The 22,670-nt window shown below is 42.0% G+C and overlaps 1 protein-coding gene across 1 annotated transcript in view; it reads right to left on the bottom strand.

Moving 5' to 3' along the window:
* Nucleotides 1-2,443: 2,443 nt before the first annotated feature.
* cdh2 (cadherin 2, type 1, N-cadherin (neuronal)) overlaps nt 2,444-22,670 on the bottom strand; it is a 55,619-nt gene continuing 35,392 nt past the window's right edge. Inside the window, exons 4-16 of the mRNA XM_072363105.1 lie at nt 20,273-20,440; nt 19,398-19,553; nt 18,292-18,436; nt 17,807-17,979; nt 16,675-16,812; nt 16,026-16,211; nt 15,197-15,450; nt 14,445-14,587; nt 13,181-13,414; nt 12,010-12,243; nt 11,636-11,775; nt 6,474-6,638; nt 2,444-3,786 (exon numbers count right to left, since the gene is read on the bottom strand). Coding sequence (XP_072219206.1) covers nt 3,580-3,786; nt 6,474-6,638; nt 11,636-11,775; nt 12,010-12,243; nt 13,181-13,414; nt 14,445-14,587; nt 15,197-15,450; nt 16,026-16,211; nt 16,675-16,812; nt 17,807-17,979; nt 18,292-18,436; nt 19,398-19,553; nt 20,273-20,440 — 2,343 coding nt within the window. The 3' untranslated portion in view covers nt 2,444-3,579. The remainder of the gene's footprint in view (nt 3,787-6,473; nt 6,639-11,635; nt 11,776-12,009; nt 12,244-13,180; nt 13,415-14,444; nt 14,588-15,196; nt 15,451-16,025; nt 16,212-16,674; nt 16,813-17,806; nt 17,980-18,291; nt 18,437-19,397; nt 19,554-20,272; nt 20,441-22,670) is intronic.

Raw genomic sequence — 22,670 nt, 5'->3', positions numbered from 1 at the left:
TGCTTCTCACACAGTCGTCATTAATTACTGCTCAGTCTGTCAATTTCAATGATTATAAATCCTCAAAACGCTTTATATTATCCTTTGATTTCCCATGTAATATATTCCAGTAGCGCTCCTGACTGAAGCAGCTTCTTTTCATTGCATCATTACTGTTTCTACTGGTGCGTGTCTATAAATGTTAGAGAGATGTATGTTTTTGGTGTGGATATTAAAGGAGCTGTGCAGTAGCTGCCTTTATGTCCTGGGCTCTCTTAGATTGCCAACGTAACTTCAGGGATAATCCATGTTGTGAAATTGAAGTGGGGTTGTGGAATATCAATTCTTTTTTTCCCCTCCTGCTGATCGTAAAAAAAGAAAGAGAAAAAAAGAACCAGAAGAAGACTGCTTGGTGACTGCTTGGTGAGTTTGAACCCACTGGAACAGCCTGAGCATGAAGATGAAAACACATCAGCAGGGTGGGAGAACTTGCAGAATAGTTAAAGCCAGGGAAGAGACGGCTTCAGCCGCACAGTATCATGGTGCAACCATGATGTTTCACATCTTTCGTGTTACTTTCAAATAAAATGAGCTATTTGAGAGAAAGGCTTGAGCAAGGGGGGATTATTTTAGTGCAACAACCAGTTCAGTGAAAAGCTTGCCCGGCTCTTTCCAAATGCATACCTTTAAAGTTCACGTTATCGGTGTACAGATGTGCATTTTCCTGACACAAGTCCTCTCATCTAATTCTCCGAAAACAAACAAGCACATGCCCACAAATGTCAAACAATTAGTTAAATGGTGCAAAATCGGCTCAGAGTATGTCCTGCTTTGATGTCCGCTTCGGAAACTTCTAAGCAGGCAAAAAGAAGTTGATGAAGCCCCTTTTAAGATGTTGACTCACTAAACACATCTGTGCCAGCTCGAGATGAAAGCAACGAAAGCAGTTAGCCAAAGGTTAACCCTGCTGCGAGGACAAGAGAAAACAAAGGGAAAGACATGGAATCCAGCACTTTGGCTTGAAAACCTCAAGGTGAAAGGAAGCTATTACGCCAGGCAAATCTGACTCAACTGCAGTTGAAACAACAAGTCGAAGTCAGAAAGTTTGCTGCCCGACATTAAATCTGGCTCAGAAGCGTGACATTTCATGTTGCTTCTGGCAAAGCTATGCATACTCTGAGAGGAGTGCTGATGTACCAGACAAGGTCATTTGAAAACAAGACTAGAAGGACTCCTTGGCCCACGAAGGACCATGTTCCATATGAACACTACAGATGTGCTTAAGAGGTACAGGTTGGAGAACTGATTAACAAACACTATCTATGATTTCACAAATCCTTGTGTTCTGTTTGAGGACTGCAAAAGCAAACTCAACCCAGTGTAATTTAGATGGATTAATAACCCATGACCACATCTATTTAACTGGGCAAACGACGGCTTTTTAAATACAACTCGTACCGCAGGAAAGGAGAGGCAGGTGAAGGGCAAACGGATGACGCTCATCAACCAAAGAAGCTGTGTTCCGACAGCCGAGCAGATAGCGACTTGCTGTTTCTGCCGCCACACACACACACATACAGTCCCTTTCCGTTTTCATCCTGCCAAAAGTCTTAGAAGAGGAGATACTAGACAAGTCCCTTAAGAGGCGGCGTTGGAAGGCGTTCTTCATCTGGAGGTCAAGTCCAATCTTTCTAATCTTACATACAGTACTCAAGAGCACGAATACCTGAGAAGAAAAACAGGTGCCGGAAGGATTTCTCACTTTTCCACAAGCTATTGCCCTTGAGTTGGCTTTCAGATGCAGATAGTGTTATAGGGTGGGTTTACGGTTTAGTTTACAGGCCTTAAGCAACCAAATGTATCACCTATAGACTTGCACAGGCTTTAGGTGTTTTTTTTGTTGTTTTTTTTTTTGTGAAGTCTTTGTAAACAACAAAATGAGGCATATAAATGATTCATTCTTCCTTCAGGTAAAAATGTTCTACAGTGAACCGAATCTTTTGATTTGAAGCGATCGCTCTTTGAGATGGGTTACGTAACGTGCAACGTAATTAAGCCTCTGCAGTAGCACCGAGTGGAAAAAAGAAATAAAGAGGCAGGTTTTTTTTCTTTTGTTTTAGCTCCAAAATTAGCATTTTATTTGAATGGCTGGGGGTCAGAGATGTATAATGTGTTCCAGTACACATGGTTATCCACAACGCTTTAATCCAAAACCTTTCCCAGTCTTAAAGCTGATTCAGTGATTAGTGCCCGGCGTCCCACCCCACTCCACCCCACCCCACTCCACTCCTTTTTGGTACAAATTCAACATTTGTGCTGACAAGATCACTACTTCTCCATCTTTTTTTTTTTAGTTTTTTTTTTTTTTAAAAATCACGTGTTTTTATTTTTAGTTTTTTTGTATACAAAAAAAACCCAAAAAAAACCAACAACAACAAAAAAAAAAACTCTTAACTTCTACACATTTAAGGTCACCCAGATTTTTTATTATTTTTTTTCCACTTTGTAAATAAATTCGGGAAGTTGTTTGTTTTTTGTTTTTTTTTCCTCTTTCAACTTTTTTGTCTTCATGAAAAGATAAAAACATGCAAAAAACTTGAATCCGTAGTCCAAATCATACATTTACAAGTTTGGAAACCGTTTGCACTTCTTCATAATACTACATCAAAAGAAAAGAAAAAGAAAAAAAACATTATGTACACACACAACTTTTTACAGTGAAGTAAAACTCGGAAAAGGTCGGATGACTAAGGCAAATGAAGTGTACATAGATGCGACCAAAACTGTTTTTTTTGTTGTTTTTGTATAACACTACATCACCTCAAAATAAGGAGAGAGAGAGAAAAAAAAAAAGAAATTTGCTACAAAAGTATGATTCATAACTCCCTTTATTTGCAACCAGCTGCATAATTTTAATTTTTTAGTGAGAAAAATCTAAAAGTCTAGCATACTGTACAGTGCTGCTCTTAATTGTTTTTCTTCCCAGCAAAGCTAACAGATGTTCCTTCATTTTCTTCATCTTTGTGATTCATTTAAATATCTTCAACAAACAGGAGCGTCGTGTAACCGAAAGGAAAAAAGAAAAAAGAAAAGAGGAAACAACAAAAGCATGTAGAAGCATACCAGAGTGTAACATACTTTGTTTTGAAATCACTCCAAAAAGTCAGTACCATTAAAGCCTTGAACATAAAACTAATCATTTAGATCCAAAAAAATGTACAAAAAGGCACATTATATCCCAGTGCTTCTGTACTGTGAAATTCAAGTGTAACTGAGCGCATTCAATACCGACAATCTGAGTGGTGAAAGTCCACCGGTGTTCCCTCCCACATCCTTCGTAACTGGACCACAGCCTATGCTTAAGCTTTCAACAAGCATATGTATGCGTAGACTACAACAATAAGCCTAGATTGGTTGTTTTTGAAAAAAATTCTGAATCAATGTTTATCTTTTTTTTTTCCGTTTTTTTTTTTTTTTTTGTATCTTTTTAGTCACAGTTCTATCATTCTCTTGGGGGATATCAGAAGCTGTTTGTGTCCTTCGACAAGAGATCTTTCCTTTTCTTCATCTCGTTCTCTTTCCAGGTGTGGCTGCGTGGTTCTAGTCGTCACTTCCGCCGTACATGTCCGCCAGTTTTCGGAAGCGAGGACCCCAGTCGTTGAGATAATCGTAGTCTTGGTCGCCCCCGCTGCTGGAGGAGTTGAGTGAGCTTAGGGAGCCGGCTGTGGAGCCGCTGCCCTCGTAATCGAACACTAGCAGGGAGTCGTAGGGAGGTGCTGTGGGGTCATTGTCTGCAGCCTTCAGTCCCTGTGCACAAGGAAATAAAACCACGGTTAGATGAGAAGATTAAGCCACGTCTGCACACCCAAACTGAGTGAGCCACATCAACACCGCTCCCTCCCAACAGCTGCATCACACAAACCGGCTAATCTATCCTAGAACCTGTCAGTGGGTCTCCCTCCACTTGTTCGGGAAATCAAGGTTTGTGTCCAGATTAGTCAGACTCTAATGTTCCAGTGAATTTCCTCTGTGTTTTAGAAGGGATCCTCCTGATGTTTCTAGGATGGTGGATTATCTGCTCCTTGATCAAAAGCCAAGGTCTGAGCGTGACCGGCAGCCTGAGATGCTTGGAAGCATCTCCCCATCTCTCACTGACCCTGTGACTGAACCCCCACCCCCCCACCCCCACCTCTTGTCTGGCTCAGGCTGTACAACTCCAATACATAGTCATCTGTCATCCAGCTGAAAACACCTTCAATATTTCATATCTATCCGACTCCAGCGGAAACCGTAGACGTAAGCACTGAGCTAAGCTGAGGCAGAGATGTGTCCATTTGCCACGAATGTGTGCCTCTTTGTGTTATCTCGAGTTATCTTGTGTTGCTGGTGAGTGTGGTTCTATTTTAAAGATTGCTCTTGACATTCCCAGAAATCCTCATAGCACCAGGAGAGGTCCTTATGGATTGTTATTGATTTCCAGCCTCATTCCCTAACAGCACTCGAGAGACTTGATGGATTGCTAATCTAGGAGTTGAGATGTGCTTTGGCCACGAACCACTTCTGGATCGGGGCCTGGTTTCTCCCTCTTATCGCTACAGCTGAGGACACCCAACAAATAATAAATGAATAAAAAGAAGTGGAGCAACATAGCACACGAAACGAGATCTCAGCTCATCGAGAACTTGTCAAAGATTTATAGTTTCCTCTTTGCTGCCCACAGTAGCGCCGAAATGCTCTCAAATAGGAAGATGAATTGAATAGAAATGCCTGGGCACTTAGCCATTATTTTCCACTTGTTAGCTTTCGTTTAGTATTTGCTCAGGGCTTCATTTTGTGGGAAATATGACAGATGGACCGTTCATTACAATTACAACCATATTAGCTCTGCTGGTTATAGCCCCCTCTATCTGCAACCACAACCCCACTGGCAGTTTTCATAAGGTTAGTCGATCACCTAATTCAGCCTTATGTCATTACAACTGATTCAGCCACTGCAGAAGAAACAATCACCACTGTTAAATGTGAAATGGTGTACTGTCCCTCACTTACTGGAGTCTCTCTGTCCCGAGATAACGAAGAGATGTGTAATCAAACCCACTATCTGTATTCACAGACAACCCTGTGAGGGCAGAAATGAGCCACTGTGCAAAACAATGAATGCAATCACTTTAGCTTTGTCTCCTTCTGAGCCACTGTGCCCACCTGTGACCAACAGAGGTCATGTCAAGTGGGTGCTAATACATTTAATGTTACCCCCCTCTGTGAGAACAGACCAGGAGGTGACTAATGGATCTTTCTTTGTCCGGCAGTAGGGTTAAAGTCCTTATGCTAAACCTATGCCTGATTTTTTTTTTTTTTTTTTTTGTCCCTCTAATTTAATTAGAGCCCCAGGCTCCAGGGGAATGTGCACAATTCAGGATGGAGATGAGACACACTTCCCCCTCCCCCCACTCTGCTCCGTCTCCCCGCTCTTCTGGCAGCGAGCCCCATCGGTTAGGTCAGATTCCAGCTCAATGTGAAAGCTGAAGCTACCATGACTGAGCATTAAAAGCAGTCAAATATGGGGCTACAAACAGATAAACACTGCTTGGTTCCAGCGAGCGTTTTCTGGGTCAGGATGCTCAGAAACCTCTCAAAGGTCTTGTGAGCATATTAAAATGACATGCAAAAACAAGCCGGGTGAAGGATGGTGTACACTGTCAACGGCAAAATATTAAACTTTATTCCACATCAGCCTATGCGACAAATGAATTCGGTGTATTCGCGAGTCAACAGTGAGAGAAAACGAATGGTGTCTGGGTAGAGGGATCAGTGAGATAGATTGTCGGGCAGCAGAGCTGAAAGAGCAGGCTCTAATCTGAAAACATGGGCGCCATCCAAAAACTGGGAGCGAACTCCATTTGTAATGCGGTGAAACTCTTGTCTGTTGGAGCTTGTGAAAAATATATGACTGCTCTTTTCATTTTACATTCTCCCTTCATGCCGGAGTCAATGATGGCCTCAGGCAAACGAGGGCGCTTTGAGCAGTGCACGCCGATAGAAAGCCAATGCTGCTTCTCTCATCTCCTGCTTCTGTACTGACATATCTATATTTCCACTTTGGCAAAAAAAAATGAAGAGGAAAACAATTATATCCGAGTGAGTTAGCATCATGCACATGCTCGGCTTTATACAAGTCAGAGCAGATATGTGGGAAATTAGAACCGTTCCTTCGTCTCTACTGGGAAAAACATCCAACACAAGCCTGATAAGTGATTGAATTCAAAGTATCTTTTTCCCCACTACAAGGCAGTCCTAACTTCCAGATGCTCGCTTATATGAGCCAAATCATTTTGATAGAAATTCATTATCAGAAAGTCATTTGACTTGAAAATGAAATTCAAGCTTTTCTGATCCCAATGAATCTTTCATCTAAACTCTTTCCCTTGGAAAAACTCCACCGCACAACAAAGCAACGGCGACCTTTAATAACCGTTTCCGCCTGGTGATTTTACCTCGTTGATGAAGTCTCCGATGTCTCCAGGATGGGGTGCTGCAGACCTCATGGGATACTGTGGCTCAGGGTGGAGGGGTCTCTCGTCTAGACGACGGATTCCCACCGGCTTGATGGCATCAGGCTCTATCGTGTCTGGCTGCTGGAGCTGACTCAGGTCATAATCCTGGGGAAACACATAGACAGATGGGACTTAACGGAGCTGCGTGACACGAGACTCCAAACTGAGTGCGATTATTTAAATAGGTAAACGCATCCTGTAAAGTGCTGCGGAGAGGAAGAAAAGTTCAACTCAGGGGAGGGAAGATTTCAAAGTTTAATGGAGCGAGGAGAGCTAAGAGAACACAAGGAAACTTTAATCTTCTTGTCTGTGAAGCTCAAACCCAGGGACAGCTTGACACATAAAAAGAGTGAGCACTGGAGGGGGGGGGTGCAGGCGGAGGACAACATCATACGCTGCAAAGTGTCTGTACTTGTGCTGTGTGCTGCAGGATGGATGTGGAGGCCACTATTTTGCTCTAATCAATGCCCAGACACGGGATGGTGGATATACATAAGCCATTGCTAATCCTATTAACATTACCAAGGCAACCTGAATGGCTTGCAGTTTGAGCAAAGTCATGGGCAGGGAAAGAAGAGGAAAAAGAGGGAAGAGGAGAAAAAAAAAATCAGGAGAGAGGAAGAAACAGCAGTGAAGGGCAGAAAAGCAGAGTTAAATGACTGAATGGTATCAGGGAGACGGCAGATATGATAGAGATAATAATATTTAAGATTCAGAGTGTGTGCCTAATAAGCGTGCATGATGGATTGTCTCTCTTTAAGAGATTTTCTGTGATCCATCCATCTCTAATACCCCCCTTCAAAATGATCTTTCCTCAGTCACATATGTACCTTTAACACACAAACACTCCAGGGAAATGAAAACAAAAGACGCCGCGATGTAAAAAATAACAATTAGAAGGCATAAACCCTTTAAGATCATACACAAACAATCAAAATACAGCAAAAGACGAACACAGAATGCATCGAAACGCCACATGCTCACAGTAGGTTTACTCCCAAATTAAAAAAAAACAACCCAACACATACTGATTATTCATTTGATTTCATGGCGAAGGACAAAAGAATCTTGAGACTATAGCTGCAGAGGAACAATGATCATCACAATCCTCTGATGACGATTCCTTGAACTTTACACAGCTATTATCCATAACTGTAAGAACAGCTGGTTGAAAACTAAGAGAAGCGCATCACCATCTGAATGTTTGAGTTTGATTTACACTCTTTGCTTGTCATCATCTGATTACACCCCTTTCTTTCCGATCTGATTTAATGGAATCTGAGTGGATAATCATTACCATTTACTGCTTATCTCGATGCTGTAACTTGTAATATTCAATAACTGCACTTGGATGGCACTGACAACATGGATTTAGTTCAATTAAACACAGCAGCTCCACTGTGGGCACAATTAGGTTTTTTTTTTTTCATCCAAAGGGAAAAGGAAGAGCAACGTGACTTCAGAAGGATGAATCCAGTTGGAAGATTTGCAGCAAAAAGCTGCTGGAGCCCTTCAATAAAGAAATGCATTTCTTTATTGAAGACTTTTCTCAGTGTTCAATGCAGTAAGACGCTCCTCTTCATAAGGAGCACATGTATGTACTAACCTTTTGTGAGCCTTGTACACACGCTACAATGGTGGCAAGAAATAAACGGCAATCATTCGATGATGTCATTTCATTCTTTTGGCATCTAAATGGAATTCTTTAATTATCTTGTCAGCTCAAGCCATCGGGTGCAATGACAGCACCCACCACCGCTGCTTCCTTTCAGTTTTATTCTCTTCTTTGCTTGCAACAGAGCCCTTTAATGGCCAAACTAAGCAGAAATGTCTCCTGAAACACCAGGAAGCCTTCAGGGATCTGGCGACTCGCACATATACTGTGAAATGCCCGGTGAAATGGTACCGCCCCCTCCCCGGCGCTCATGAGCGAAGAATCTCTCACAACAGATTGTAGTGAGAGATTCCTGAAGAAATGGGACTGGCTTAATCATTTAGGGGCTGTCACACAGCCGATAATGGTCAAACAAATAATTGTAATTAGCAGTTTCACATATTTCTCTGTTAATTTTATGCCAGAATAACGAAAGATGAGCAGCATTAGTTTATTTGACTGCCACCCGTATGCTGCGTATTTTTGCAAAGTGCTCCTTCAGGATTTTACATTAGGTGACGCTGTGCTGTTGTCTTATGACTGACTTTTGCAATCGATTGCATGACATTAATGATGTTACTATAAGGTCACTCAATTGCAGTGAGATTCCACTGACATCCAAATCTTCTTGCATCTTGAATATAACTAGAGAAGAGTCGAGAGATAAGCAGATGATGAGCTGATGCTAATGGTGCAAAACGTTCGAAACAATGCTTTCTGAGAGCATACAGGGGAATACAGGAGAATGGAAACAATTTACAAAATTAAGCCAAATTATCTCAGACAGTTCAAGTACTTGTGATAATAGGAGTATGAAATAATTATGATAGCCACCAATCCTCTTGCCAGTGAAAAATGTCAAGTCTTAACCATTGCCATAAATACAGCATGAATCCTGGAGGATCGTTTCGGTTGCTTTCAATGAGTTTTGGCAGAATTTATATAAATAACAACACCATTGCAGACTGAGATGCGGTGAAGGGAAACATTGCTGAAAAGGACAAAAACCACGAGCAAATGGTCACGAAGCACTTTGAACGAACCGCTGGGTTGAGAAAGTCTAATCTAAAATCCCACGTGGTTTACAGAGCGACGTCGCAGTACTTTTCCCTGCGTTTTCAACGCATCCATATTTCACTATATCGCCAGGTAAAGCGGCTTAGATCATTTAACATAAGTGCTGGCTATTTTAGAACCCTGAAGAAATAATTGAAATGAGAAAAAAATCAAATCCATGCAGGTAAAGGAAGAATCCAAGTGGCTGTTGGCATAAATGGGAATACAGGTCCTCAACTTAGTTATTGAGCCCTCAATAAGAGGATGAATTAGAAGATTTAACAATTTTGCAAACAAACAAAGAAAACAGATGCATTTAGTTACTGCCTGCAAGGCCACACCGTGAAAGGTAAATATGAATAAAATAAGACTGAGGTCATTTCAGATGGAACATCTGTGTGAAACCTTTTTTTCCCCAAAAGACAATCTGCACACGGCCGCTTCTCAATTCACCATTATTTCAACGTTGATTTTTGACACGCCCAGGGAGCACAAGCTGATCAGCCGTCTGCCTGCGATGAAAAGAGAGCTTCACACACCTCTGCAATGACAGCAGCAACTAAAATCATATAGCACCCCATGGTCTGACACTTCAATTTCCTCCCCAGCGGGAGATAGGGAGAACAGAGGTGGGCATTATAAGGACCACGTCGCAGGGAAAGTCAGGTCCGTTTTTTTTGTTTTATTTTACCCAACACCGACTCCACATATGATTCAGCAGGCAAGACCATTTTCCCCTCTCGCCCCCGCCCTTCTCTGCCCTATTCAAAATGGAAGCTTGTTTTCCCTCAATAAATCGCTGCTCCTGCTCGTTTGCCTGTTATATCGTGCGGCAGTTTGCTTTTCAACAGGTTCTGGTCCACAGGTTTGTGTATTTTATGTCTGAGACTGTGGATGTTAATGCACAAACGGGAGCTCTTCCTCCTGCCTAATCACTGCCATATGTGTAATGGCCTTCCTGTCATATTGTTACCTTAGACTGGGCTTCATTATTGCACCACAGCAGATGTCTGTCTCTAAATGACATCAGCTCACCAATTACAAGTCTCCAACGCTAATTTGCCAATGCACTGGGTCAGACAGGGGTCTCCAGTGCATTCCTGTTATACCTAAGCCCCCCAAAGCACTTCAGACACCAGCAAGGAAATAGCCCATTCTGTACATTACTGCTTTCACATGAATTCATTCTGTTGTGCTAACGAGGGGTTATTAGGACAATTGAATTCTGCATGTGCCTGATCAGTATAGCAGGATACAGTGATAGGGCATTATTGATGCCTGTGGCTCTGCATTACTATTGTTTGTGTGTGCATTTGGTCTATGAAGTGGGAGCAGTTCCAGCTGAGGAAGCATTTTCAATATTTCCAGAACCAATTGGATCAAAATGCTCTTGCATTATTGATCCCAGCTTTCGATTTCCAGCTTCCCCTGAGGAGGAAAAACAAAAAAAAAGAAGAACTAACTATTAAAACTGTTACTCTTCACTGTGAATGACTGGAATCTTCAAGCAGCTTAATGTGCAGGACTAACGCCACAAAGAAGCACTGTCAATGCATGCATGCTTGGAGAAAGAATCTGAAGTGGTGCTTTTTGTCCTCATGCTGCTTCAGCCAAACTTGCTTTCACCGTTCATAAATGTGACCCGACTTTGCATGGCCGACTTGCCTTTTTTTTTCCACCTTTACAAAAGCTCCGCGCGGCGTTGTGAAGCGTGTCGCCGACTGTTCTTGCATCAAGAAAGCCAAATTTAATTGTAAGGTCACATATTTCTAAAGACGCATTCCTCACATGTTCACTGTGGAACACAAGAAATGATTTGGGAGCTTCGACAAATCAAAACACAGAAGGATTTAAATCAGAAACTTATTGTTGGTACTCTCTCGTTGGCACATTTTAGCCAGTACCAAAAATGTGGCGAGACTTTGAATGTTTGATGCGTTTGATGCATCGGGCGCTTTCTGCATTTCATTATATTTCATCTCTGTTGTTTGAAAGTGACAAAGTCCTTTGATGCAAATCCTAATTGTTTTTCCATTTTTGTAAATATGTGTGCACAGATCATAAAGACACAAATTACACAACATTGATCTACAAAATTAGCCCACTTAACACTGTATATCAGGATTGTGTGGGTTTCATCAGATTTGCTTTTAACATTGCCGAGCCAAGTAAGCAAAACGCCCTCATGACTGCTGTCGGTTTCCCAGCCAAAGGTTTCTCCATCATTACTGGAGCTCAAAGCGAATTAAAGAGAACAGACAAATCAGTATGAACACAAATCTTTTATTTCCCCGAAAATAACCCCAGTCCTTACCTTGGGGGGGGATAAAAATTGTGCTAACGTACGACACAAAATAAAAGCAGAATATTGTGTCCGCCACATGATTCTTACCTGATCCTCCTCTCCTCCACCTTCTTCATCATACTTGAGGATGTTGTCTCTCACATCATCCTCAGGATCAATAAGAAGCTGTTTGGCCTGACGCTCTTTATCACGGCGCTTCATCCACACCACAAACATCAACACGAGAACTGATTGAAAGACCAAGAGAGAGATCTCGTATTACAAAAAAAACAATAATAACTTGCAGATTTTCATTTAAATGCAATCGGATCCGATATTTTAAAGCTCGAATGTGGGCCTGATCAAGGCTATCTTTTTGGTAATCCTACACTAATCTAGTGATATCTCGGATAGCTTTCTTTATAATCCCTGTGTGCACTCGTGTGATGTGCTGTTTGAGAGACAGAAACTGAGACACTCACTGAGGAGGATGATGATGCAGAGGAGGATGGATATGATGGCGCCAGTGCCGAGCCCAGCAGCCATGATGTGTTGCTGATCAGTGCAATCTCCATTGATGTCGCACTGGCACACTTTAATCCGCAGGTAGGAGGTGTTGGACATGGGAAGGTTTCCCGAGTCTGTGATTATGACGGGGATCTCGTAGATTCCACTTTCAAGGAAGCCGATCTTCAGGCTCACCTGAGCATAGTCACCTGAGACCAGGGAAAGGGAAAGATAGGAATAAGTGGCCCATGATGGAGTCTTTTCAGAGAAAATGTATTCGAAGTGGGTAATTCTAGAGATAAGGAAAGTCGGTGTATTTCAATATTAGAAAAAGAAATCCCCCTCTTTTTTTCTTCTTGATCGGTCTTTCATAAGAGATTAAATCAACACTCAGAGTAATCATTTGTATAGACAGTGTTCACATCATGATTACGCTTGTATTACCACAAAAAAATGCAGCATAAATTCCTACCTGGAAATTGCATCAGCATATCTAATCCAAAACATGGTCAGGATTTTGGATTTGCAGCTTAAAAATCTTCTGAATACCTTTTGATAATGCTGCTTAGACTAAATTCCCAGCTGTGATAATCCAAATGCCATTATCCTATTAAATTTTCATTCACTGCATTTCAACTCACACTATCCAACAGCTAACACACAACAAATGAGTTCTTGCACTTGTGGTTTTTATTTCAAATCAGCATAAAGAATTAATGACGGTTTGGTGAGATTATTAGATTACCATTTTGTCTGTTTTCGCTCCGACACCTCTGTGGTGTGCCATTTAAACACGTTTAAACCCATTTTATAAGCGTTACTCAGACTGATCCCAGTCTTAAATCTCTGATAACAAAACAAATCGTCAAGCATTGAACGCATCATTTCATATTTGGAGGTTTTTTAATGAATCATCACGTAATTGGTAAAAGGCAGAAAGGCCTCCTTTTCCAAATCAAAGTAACAAACTTAATCTTGTGCAAGCAAAGGCCAAAGTGCTGAATCGTCATTTCTATCATGTTATCCTAGCAACAGCAAATTGAAGATTAGTTTAATCTCATTAGCCTGGGGTTTTGAAACAGGACAAATGACCCTGGGTGAAGTGAATTAGGGTTTATTAATGTGAAATCGTGTTCTGTATCTCACCGCTGATTCTTGTTATGGTCCAGTTTCTCTTAACATCAGGGGGCCTATTGGGTAGTTCAAAGGCGAAAGGTCCTGCGTTTGGGTTCAGGTCCCCGTCGAGTGCCGTGATGTTGAGGGCATTTGGCTCTGGCTTCTCGCATATCTCCACCTCCTGAGGGAACACCTTGGGTGCGTTGTCGTTGATATCCAGCAGGAAGATCTGGAGAGTGCCTGTGCCACTTGCCGGTGGCACACCTGCATGGATCGTAAAGTGACATAAACACAAATCAGCATATACATATTTATGAGGAAATGGATTTCTAAAAATGTACATATGGAAAGAAATATATGCTACTGAAATGCAATATCTCTTTGTGCAATCATTATACAGCCAACAGAGAAAAGTAAAGTATGGAGTTTATTCTTTGGGTCCTTAAATAGCCATTTATTCTCATGGCAGAAGTCCAACACAAACCACATACTGATCTGAGTATCTAATTTCAAGTGAGGAGGTAGAAAGACTTAGATATCAGAACATTTGGGGTGTGTGCGTGTTTCTGAGGAACGTCTTCCTGATGAAGGGCACGGGATGGGAATACTAAAGCAGACAAAAAGAGACCACTGTAGCTCCTTTCAGGCTCCTCTATGTATTCACTCAGCTAAGAGGCTTTTTTTAACATTCAGGCCACGCTCAAAGGAGCTAGTCATCCAATCCTGACCGATTAATGCTGAGAAACCTCTTTATTGGTAGAGTTGTTAAGCCTCTTGGCCTAAGCTATGCCCCATAGAACAGGGTAAACCTGAAAAGAGGTAAATCCCAGCAGTGTGGAGAGAAGGTGAAAACATCCACACGCTAGATGGTTCTGCAACTGCGTGCCCATTAACCTTCAACTAAGGCGGTCAGCGTTCCAGACACACCAGGTACAGGGTTGTCCTTCAAGCTTAAGAGGACATTGTTGCGGCCATAAATGAGGTAGATTCTTCAACAGATATGAAACATATGTGCACTGAATTCAGCAGAAAGAAGCTCTCAAAAGTAAAGAAGCTAGGTGGAAGACTGACCTTTAAGAGCTGGGCGATATTAGACATCTGCAGGCTTCTTTTTTTTTTAATTAAAAAAAAAAAAAAAAAAAAGGGGGAATACTAGCTGCTCCTGATAATAATGGCCTGAAACATAGATTGTGTAACAGTCTGGCTAAAACACCTAGACCACGTAAGCAGTGCCTCACAGATGCTCAATAAGCTCTTTTTTGGAAGCCGTGGCACCATCTGAAAGCTTACGTACCGCTGTCAGTGGCCAAGAATGTTGCATTGTATAAACTGTTCTTCACATAAGAAGACTCTCGGTCCAAAATGGCAATTGTTGTGATCCGACCAGTGTGGGGGTCGATCCTCAGCCAGTTTGCCGGATCTGTGAGTTTGGAATATCTGAAGAAAGAAAATGAAAGAAAAAAAAAAAAAAAAAGATATTCACACTTTCCATTTTAAGTTTTCTGCAACTTCTTGCATTAAGGTAGTGAAAACGTTTCACGGCTCAGTTCCTTTTTCTGCAGAAGACAGTATGTTGGCATTACTTTATGCAAAAGAGCCTCATTTGTTTACACAGAATAAATATTTTAGAGATTGTGCATTTTACATATTAATTCTAACTTTTGAGAGCAGCCTCGGGGGGACACCAAACTGGCTTCTCTGCTTCAAATTCATTTCTAGGACAAATCGTGGAAATACCGTATGAGCAGTTTTCAAGCAGATAAAGTTGTTTCATATACGCACACGTATGCATGAACGGTAAAGATTTCACTTAGAGAAACACTGTCAGAAACGTACACCTAAAATGATCATTACACCGAGTACAGTGAGATTTTAAATCAGCTGGAAATGCATCTGCAGCTATTTAAATATGCTGCAGATGTTCTCGTATATGAGGCTACTTTAAAGACTGAATTAATTCTTCTGGGTTTTCATACCAGTGAACAGGATTCTTTTTTGAAGATGCAGTAGATTTTAATCAGCGTTCCTTTTCGCTAGGCGGTATACCTGATGGTTTGTTGCATGAAACGATCAGGATCCTGTGCAGTGAAGGTGGTCAGAGTTGACTCGGGCATCATCCCCTCCTCCATTTTAATAAGTTTGGGGTTGGGCTCAAAGTAGGGGCTCTCGTTGACATCTATCACTTTGATGGAGACGCTGGCGGTGGACTGTCTGGGAGAGTGGATGCCTCTGGCCAAGGGAACCTCATTCCTCGCTTCCACTGTCAGCACATACGTCCTGCTGTTTTCATAGTCTATAGGCTGGAAAGCAGTGAGAGAATACACAGTGAGTCGCACATAAAATGCAAGATGAGATTAATTCCATTTCATATCGGTGCCGTGTGACATAGATCAGAGAGCAACTTAAAAGAACGAAAGAAGAAGAAAAAAAGAATTGCGAAAATTGGCTCTCCGCTGCACAGAATGAGATAAAGAGACTGAATCCCGACTTTTGTGGTCACCTCAAGGATACAAAACAGAGCTGGTGTAAGAGTTGCGAAACCCCTTTTTTTTTTCATTTGGAAAGTGCCTTGATTCAAAGAAAAAAATACAAGAAGTTTTGAAAAGTTTAAAAGAAAAGTGTTCAACTTCGATTATGTGTTGCAAATTTGAATTTATACACATCTCAAGCAGGATGCCTGCAAACAGAACGGCTCCGAAATCAGTCAGTTAGACAATAAATGAGTCTCAGCTGAGAAATGTGCAGTGAACTTTGTTTTTTAGCTGCAGCTGATTTACACAAAACGCTTTCGTCATCAACAGGGAGCAACGTAAACTTACAGAATAACCTAGCAACTGGATACAATATGCATCTGCATGGGATTAGGAGGCCTTACCTTGACGACTGTTACCAAGCCCTCATTAGTGGTTGGATCAGTGGGCACCGAGAACCTGCCCAAAGGGTCGCCCCCAGTGATTTTGTAGACAGCATTCCAAGCCGGTGTATTGGGCTGGTCCTTGTCAGTCACCGTGAGGTTGGCCACAATAACATTCACGCGGTTCTCATGCACCTCGCCGAAGAACTGCATGAATAAACCATGAAGGTACAGAGGAGCGAGCTGTTAGTGATACTGCAGTGGCAGCAAAAACACACACCGAGACCTCCTCACACAGCACAGCAGGACCCATCTCGGGTAAATAGACATCTAAGGTAACTTATCATGTCGTCATGGTCATCTCATTTCCTATGCTCCCCTGATAGCACAGCAGCAGCATTACAAATTTCAGTGATTCGCGAGCCCAGTAAGTGCCTCTTTCACTCAGGCACACATCCCCATAGTTGCAGGTGTCAACATTTGGAGGTGGAAATAACACTTTATGCGCAGGTGGAGAGTTGTATATCTGAATGGTTTCAGAAGTGCAAAGCAAGCAGAACTGATGGTTGAGCGCATATATCCACACTTGGGTGAAGTGGTGCTTCTTGCCGTGCTGTTGTAATGCTAAGACTACTGTGTTGGCATCTTAGATATCAACCTCCTTTCTTACCATTTCAGCAGTAAACTCTGGTGGATTGTCATTAATGTCAGTGACTCTGATGACAGCGGTAGCCGTGTTGGAGAGGCCGTACATTTGGTTGCCCTCCATGTCAGTGGCCTGGATGATCAACGTGTACTGAGGCACTTTCTGGGTGAGAAGACAAAGGAGACAACAATGAATTCCAAATAAAACCTTGTATTAGATGCTTCACATAGACAGAATTCATTCCAAGGCTCTGCTTTGTAACTGTCCTCAATAGGAGGCCAGCACATTGTATATGAAAACAACAGCGAATGCTTAAATGTAAAAAATCAAACTAAACTGAGCTGTCCAGCTTCCTCTTTCCAATGATAAATGGGGAGTTTTTCCATTACAAATCTGATTTCATCCTTATGGGCTTACAGAAGTTTATGTGGAAGAAAAAAAAATACGCCTTTACTATAAACATCATGAAGCAGACAAAACTCTTCACATTAAAAATCGCTCAGGTGATGGACCAGTTGCTAGGTAATGAGAGTTGGGCAAATTACTTTCACGGTGGCAACTGGCGGACATAAGTATGGCCCCAGGGTGGAGGTGATTGAGCAGCTACCTCAGCCGGATTGCCCTCCCTAGAATTGAACCAACTAGCTCCAGCTGTATATATCATTTTATTTATTTTCTCAAACAGCCACGCAATCCCAATCAAATGAAAGAGTGGAAACGGTCATGGCACAGGAAATGAAAGGAGACAAAAAAATAAAGCTTTTTATTTTGGGCTAAAGAAAGAAAGAAAAGAAAGAGAAAGTGAGAATCGCAGGGGGGGGGGGGATGAACACTTAGCTGCTCACTGATGCACGCTGCCTCCTTGTAAGAGTAAATAAGTGTGAAACAGCCAAGTCCACTTCTACTTCTCATTTAGTTGGTAATAAGCAAAATTCACTCAGGCTCATTAGCTCTTAAACAGCCGGGAAAAAAAAAAATCACGATGATAGTCTCCAATATTCAAAGACGCAGTCCATTTAGGCAAAAGTGTTGCAAAGACAAGAAGACAAATAATCTAAAGGATGGCTTTGCTAATAAAAGTCAGGAAAAAAAGGCAGATGCAACAAAAATGTGGCCTCGGAAGACAACAGAAGATTTTTAAAGAAGGGTGAAATACCTCTCTGTCCAGGCCTGCTGCCACGGTGATGATGCCTCCAGTTTTATTGTTAATGGTGAACATATTGGAGGTCGGACTCTCAGGATTCTGAGACAATATCTTGTAACGCAGCATGCCGTTTTCTGTTTTGGGGTCATCTTTGTCGATAGATGTTACCGTCATCACAAAAGTTCCTTTGAGACAGAAAAAATTCAAACATGTTAACACTTTCTTGTTACCCCCCCCCCCTCCTTTATTGTTTTACAGGTAATTAGAAATTGAGTGAATACTGCTATATAACACACTGTTGGATTTATAGATTTGGAAACCAGTGCTCTTCTTCTTGACCTTAAAATTACACGGGCTGCTTTACAACAGCAGATATGGTGTTGACAATAAAGTTATCCTGGGAAAGACACCGGCACTCTTTGAGCCGTCAACATTCTGGCGACATGTGGAGCTGGAGGCTCAGACAGCAGTGGAAAGACTTCACGCGGGGAGCTAACCTGGCTTGGAACCCTCGGGAACAGTGCCATTCCAGATCTGATGGCTGAATTCAGGTCTGTTGTCGTTCATGTCGATCACGTTGATCACAATATCAATAGGGTTCTCCACTTGGTTCCCGTTCAGGTCCACTGCGTGAGCTCTCAGCTGGAGGAAAGCACAAACACACGTGGGCTGTAGAGCGGTTTAAGAGAGGGTTGCTCTCAACTGTGAATCAATATATCGGGACAAACCACAAACCGCTCACTCGGTGTCGCCCATTAACGCTTACGTGATATTTAACCCACAAGTTTTTAAACTGTGTAAGGAGAGAACTGCAAATGGCTCAGAAAAGGGCTTTTAGTCGGATCAACGGGACCGAGGGAGGACTCTGCTTCTTGCATAGAACACATTTTTCCTTCCACTCCCTCAGCATGTACACGCCACAAGAAAAACAATGACCAGATGTAGCCAGATACCAGCCACGGAGAAGACTACAAGCCCATCTTTTCTTTGTCTCTGCGTTTTTATGAGCGTCTTCTCAAACGAATACCTTTTAGGTTGCCTTTTTAATCACACAAACCCCCCCCCCCCCCCCCCCCCCCCCCACACACACACACACAGAGTCAGTGAATAACATGCTACAGTGTGAACTGTGTACGGAGAAATTCTGATGAAATTGCTAAGAAATGAGAGACTTTTGCGAACATAATTTGGATAAATATGCTGAAATCTCTAAATTCGTTCAAACTATGACTCAGCTGTATGACTACCAGTTTGTTTTTATTCTTTTAAACAACATTTTCGCAAAATGGGAAAACCACTCATGAATAATGCAGCTTTGAAGCTGAAGGTTATGATAATGTGTCCAACATGTGATTCGGTTAAAAAAAAAAAAACAAATAAATAAAAATCCTTTAAATTCTCAGACGGATAAGTCAGATTTCCCGGGAGACTGCTCTTTATTGAGTCTTAGTAGACTGTTTAGGCTACACGTGAACCTTGAGCACATGCCAAACTGGCAGGAATGTAACTCGCTGCCAGAGGGAATAAAAAAAAAAACAAAAAAAACCAACACATTTTTCTTGATAAAGCAGAAGTAATCATTAAAAAGCTTTGTCTGACTTACGTGGAAGCTGGAGATGTGCTCTCGGTCGAGGGGCTTGTTAACATACAGCTCTCCTGAAATTGGATCGATGATGAAGATTCCAGTGGGAGGCTGGTCAGCACCGGGGCCCGTCACACTGTATCTCAGAGATCGGTTTTTGTCGTGATCTGAGCGGATCTGTGGACGCAGAGATTTGTTAATAACTATATTCAAGCTTTTATTACAACAGTAAAAAACATTATGTACGTTTTCTTTTTGCATGATCATTTCTTTACCAGCTTAAGCCGAGCCCTACATTTATGATAATTTCCGAGCAAACAGACCATTTAATCTTCTTGGTATCACCCTCTAAAGCCTAGAATCATCCTTTAAAATATGGCCAACGTACATATGGCAAGCGCAGGATTTAACAGTGTGTGAGGAAGTAAGTTTAATGTGCTGAAATAGATCTACTTCTTAACTGTCCCAAGTGCTTGTGCTCCGTCAGCCACCCACACCTCTCCCTGAACACACAATTGCTGCCAAGAGATTGGGCTGAGTCTGTCCTTGAGTCATGAAAAGAGGAGATACGATACCTAAACAGTTAATCGAGGAACAATTATGTTGATGAGCACTTCAAATTTTCACTGCTTATAAATAATGCCAAGTTGTACTGGTAAGGATTGCCCCCGAATCAAAAGAAATAATACAGCAGGAAAAAAAAGAAAAGAGCAATAAACTTGAGCAAAGTGCTGTAATTTCAGGTATTTCATTGAAGGCACAAGTCTCATGCCGGTAACTTTCCGATTTGGAGTTCAGGGCATTGGGAGAATTGTAATATTGAGCAAAATGTGCTGTCTTTGAAGCTGAGAGGCTGGCGTCTGTGTGCATGCATGCGACTGAGTCAAATATATTACCTGGACAAGCTCTAGTGGGAATGGGCCTCGTGAGTTCTCCGCCACGTTGATTGGGGGGATGACCCAGTCTCTCTTCATGCGTTTCAGTTGGCTGTCTGCGTTTCGTGATGGAAACACTATTTCCTTTGAATCCTTGGGCATGACTGGAGGGCCGGCAACTTCCTGGACCTGACAAAAGGAAATGATTTAGTGATCACACCTATGTAGTAAAGTATGAGTACAGATATTTTTAAAAACCCAGGAGGCTTAGCTGCCAGGAGGGCAGGACTGAATTGCACGCTGGTTTGCCCCCCCCACCCCCACAGTAACACCTCAATATTTTCACATGTCAACATGGAATTCCTAATGACTGTGATAATCAAATCATTTAATTTCCAACACCACCATAACACTGGATGCCACCACATGTGAAATGTACATTCGTGCTCTACTCAGGATGAGCCGGAGTTGTTTTTCTGAATCTTTACAAAATTCATCATCCGGTGATATTTGTCATGCAAATTGCTTGATGTTGTTCATCAGGCTCGTCGGCAAACGCCATCAAGGCAGACGGAGTAAATATTGCAACTAAATACCTGCGCAGCAACGGCATGTTAGCACTGTAAGCACATTAGCATGTGAACATTAGAATGTACCTGTGTGAAGGAAATCCTGACCTTACTTCAAAGACTGACACTGCAGACTAATCAATGACCCTTAAACAAAAGGTTATTAACAAAGGAAACTATTGTTAGGATGAAAGAACAGGCTGCCATTTTCAAATGTTAGTCAATATCCATTCTAAATGTCTGTTCAATCAAACAACACCTTCTGTTCCAACTTTCCTTGTAGCCTAAAATACACACGTGACGGTATGCCTTGAAATTGCTGCTGCGGCAGCCACACACCTCCAGCACTCGCTTGCTTTAAATGGCAGACCTCTTCTTATGTCCTGATTCAACACACCCACACAGATAGACCAGCTTCCATAATGGATCTGCCATCCTCCCTCAGTTATAATGAATGAGATTTGAAACAAAGGAGGATGGTACCTGAAAGCCAGGCACTAAACACGCAGATGGCTCAAATTGCCTATGCTGCTCCAGAGACTGAGGAGACTGAAGTACTGCCAGAGAAAGTTAAAATAACCTTGAACAAAACAAGGCAGGAAGGAAAACAGACAAAAAACAATATGTTGAATCTGTCACTGTCAATAAATAATAGCAAAAGTTCTTTATACTCTTTAGTCCCATCTTTGTTGGCTGTGAATATCTGAATGCAGACAGTCAGTCTGGCAGCCACAGCCTACAAAATAACGCTAATTGCCTTAAGCAACGAGAGAAATTAATTACTACTTCTTCACCTTATAACGTGGCCCGTATCCCTCACTCCTCTTCCTCTAACATCTGGGGAGCCGTTGCAGAGCTTCCCCTAATCATGTCTGAAATCCGATTACACTTCTTTCACACACTGAAAATGCAGAGAGGCATGTGGACAGATAGTGAAAGAGCACGCCTCAGAAATATCTATTACCCTATTAAAATGGCTGCGAGTGAGGCCAGTAATTATTTGCAACTTGCGTCCGGAATGATGAATGGCGTGGCGGGTTCGCTCTGCCCAACACAAATCCATCTCTGGTACGCTGGCGGTCTGAACCCATCCACACTCAGCAAGTACTCTCCATCTTCAAGACTAGGAGTCTACCTCAGAGTCCTGGAGAGTGTTGGCCTGAGTGATAACCTGTGTGTTTGTGAGGGTGTAGGAAGGATTATGTGTGTGTGTGTGTGTGTGTGTATTTGCCCTTTTGGATAAAAATTCAGTCTTTTGAACCCTGAAATGTTTTCTCCTCTCGGACTGCAGCACAGCTCAAGTTTTAATGGAGATGAAGATAGTGGGCAAGGAGGTATGCACTCATGTTAATGAGGATATTGTTCGGTTGTCATTGATTAAAATGTTTCCCAAGGCTGGTGCATTAATGGCGCTATTAAAAAATACAATCACTGATGTGATTAAGAGATGCGAGATGATTCATGACAATAATTGTGCTGGGGGAGAAGATAACCGCTCATGACCTCATAAACAAGCCAAATGCAGAGAAGTCAATCCCCTGATTTCATTATGAACAGTTCAGGGGAAAAAAATCCAACAGCTCTAAACAAATTCAGACCAAAGCTGCATTTATCATTTGTGCACACATACAACGCCGATGTAAGAAACTTACCTCTCTCCGACTTAAAATGTTTACCTTTATTTATCGTTGACCAACTCACAGCTGTGACTAATGGTATCATTAAAATCACATAAACCTGCAGGATTTCCTATAGTAAATTACTATCAGCGGCTAATGGTGTTCTCACGAAAAGTCCGAGTGGCACTGTGCAGCTCAGACAGATGCTTCCCATCTTCTAAAGCTCTGAAA

The sequence above is a fragment of the Leuresthes tenuis genome, unplaced genomic scaffold (genome assembly GCF_036924035.1).
Source record: "Leuresthes tenuis unplaced genomic scaffold, fLeuTen1.0.hap1 SCAF_14, whole genome shotgun sequence".
In the NCBI taxonomy this organism is placed as follows: domain Eukaryota; kingdom Metazoa; phylum Chordata; class Actinopteri; order Atheriniformes; family Atherinopsidae; genus Leuresthes; species Leuresthes tenuis.
This window is presented reverse-complemented; position numbering and strand designations above follow the sequence as displayed.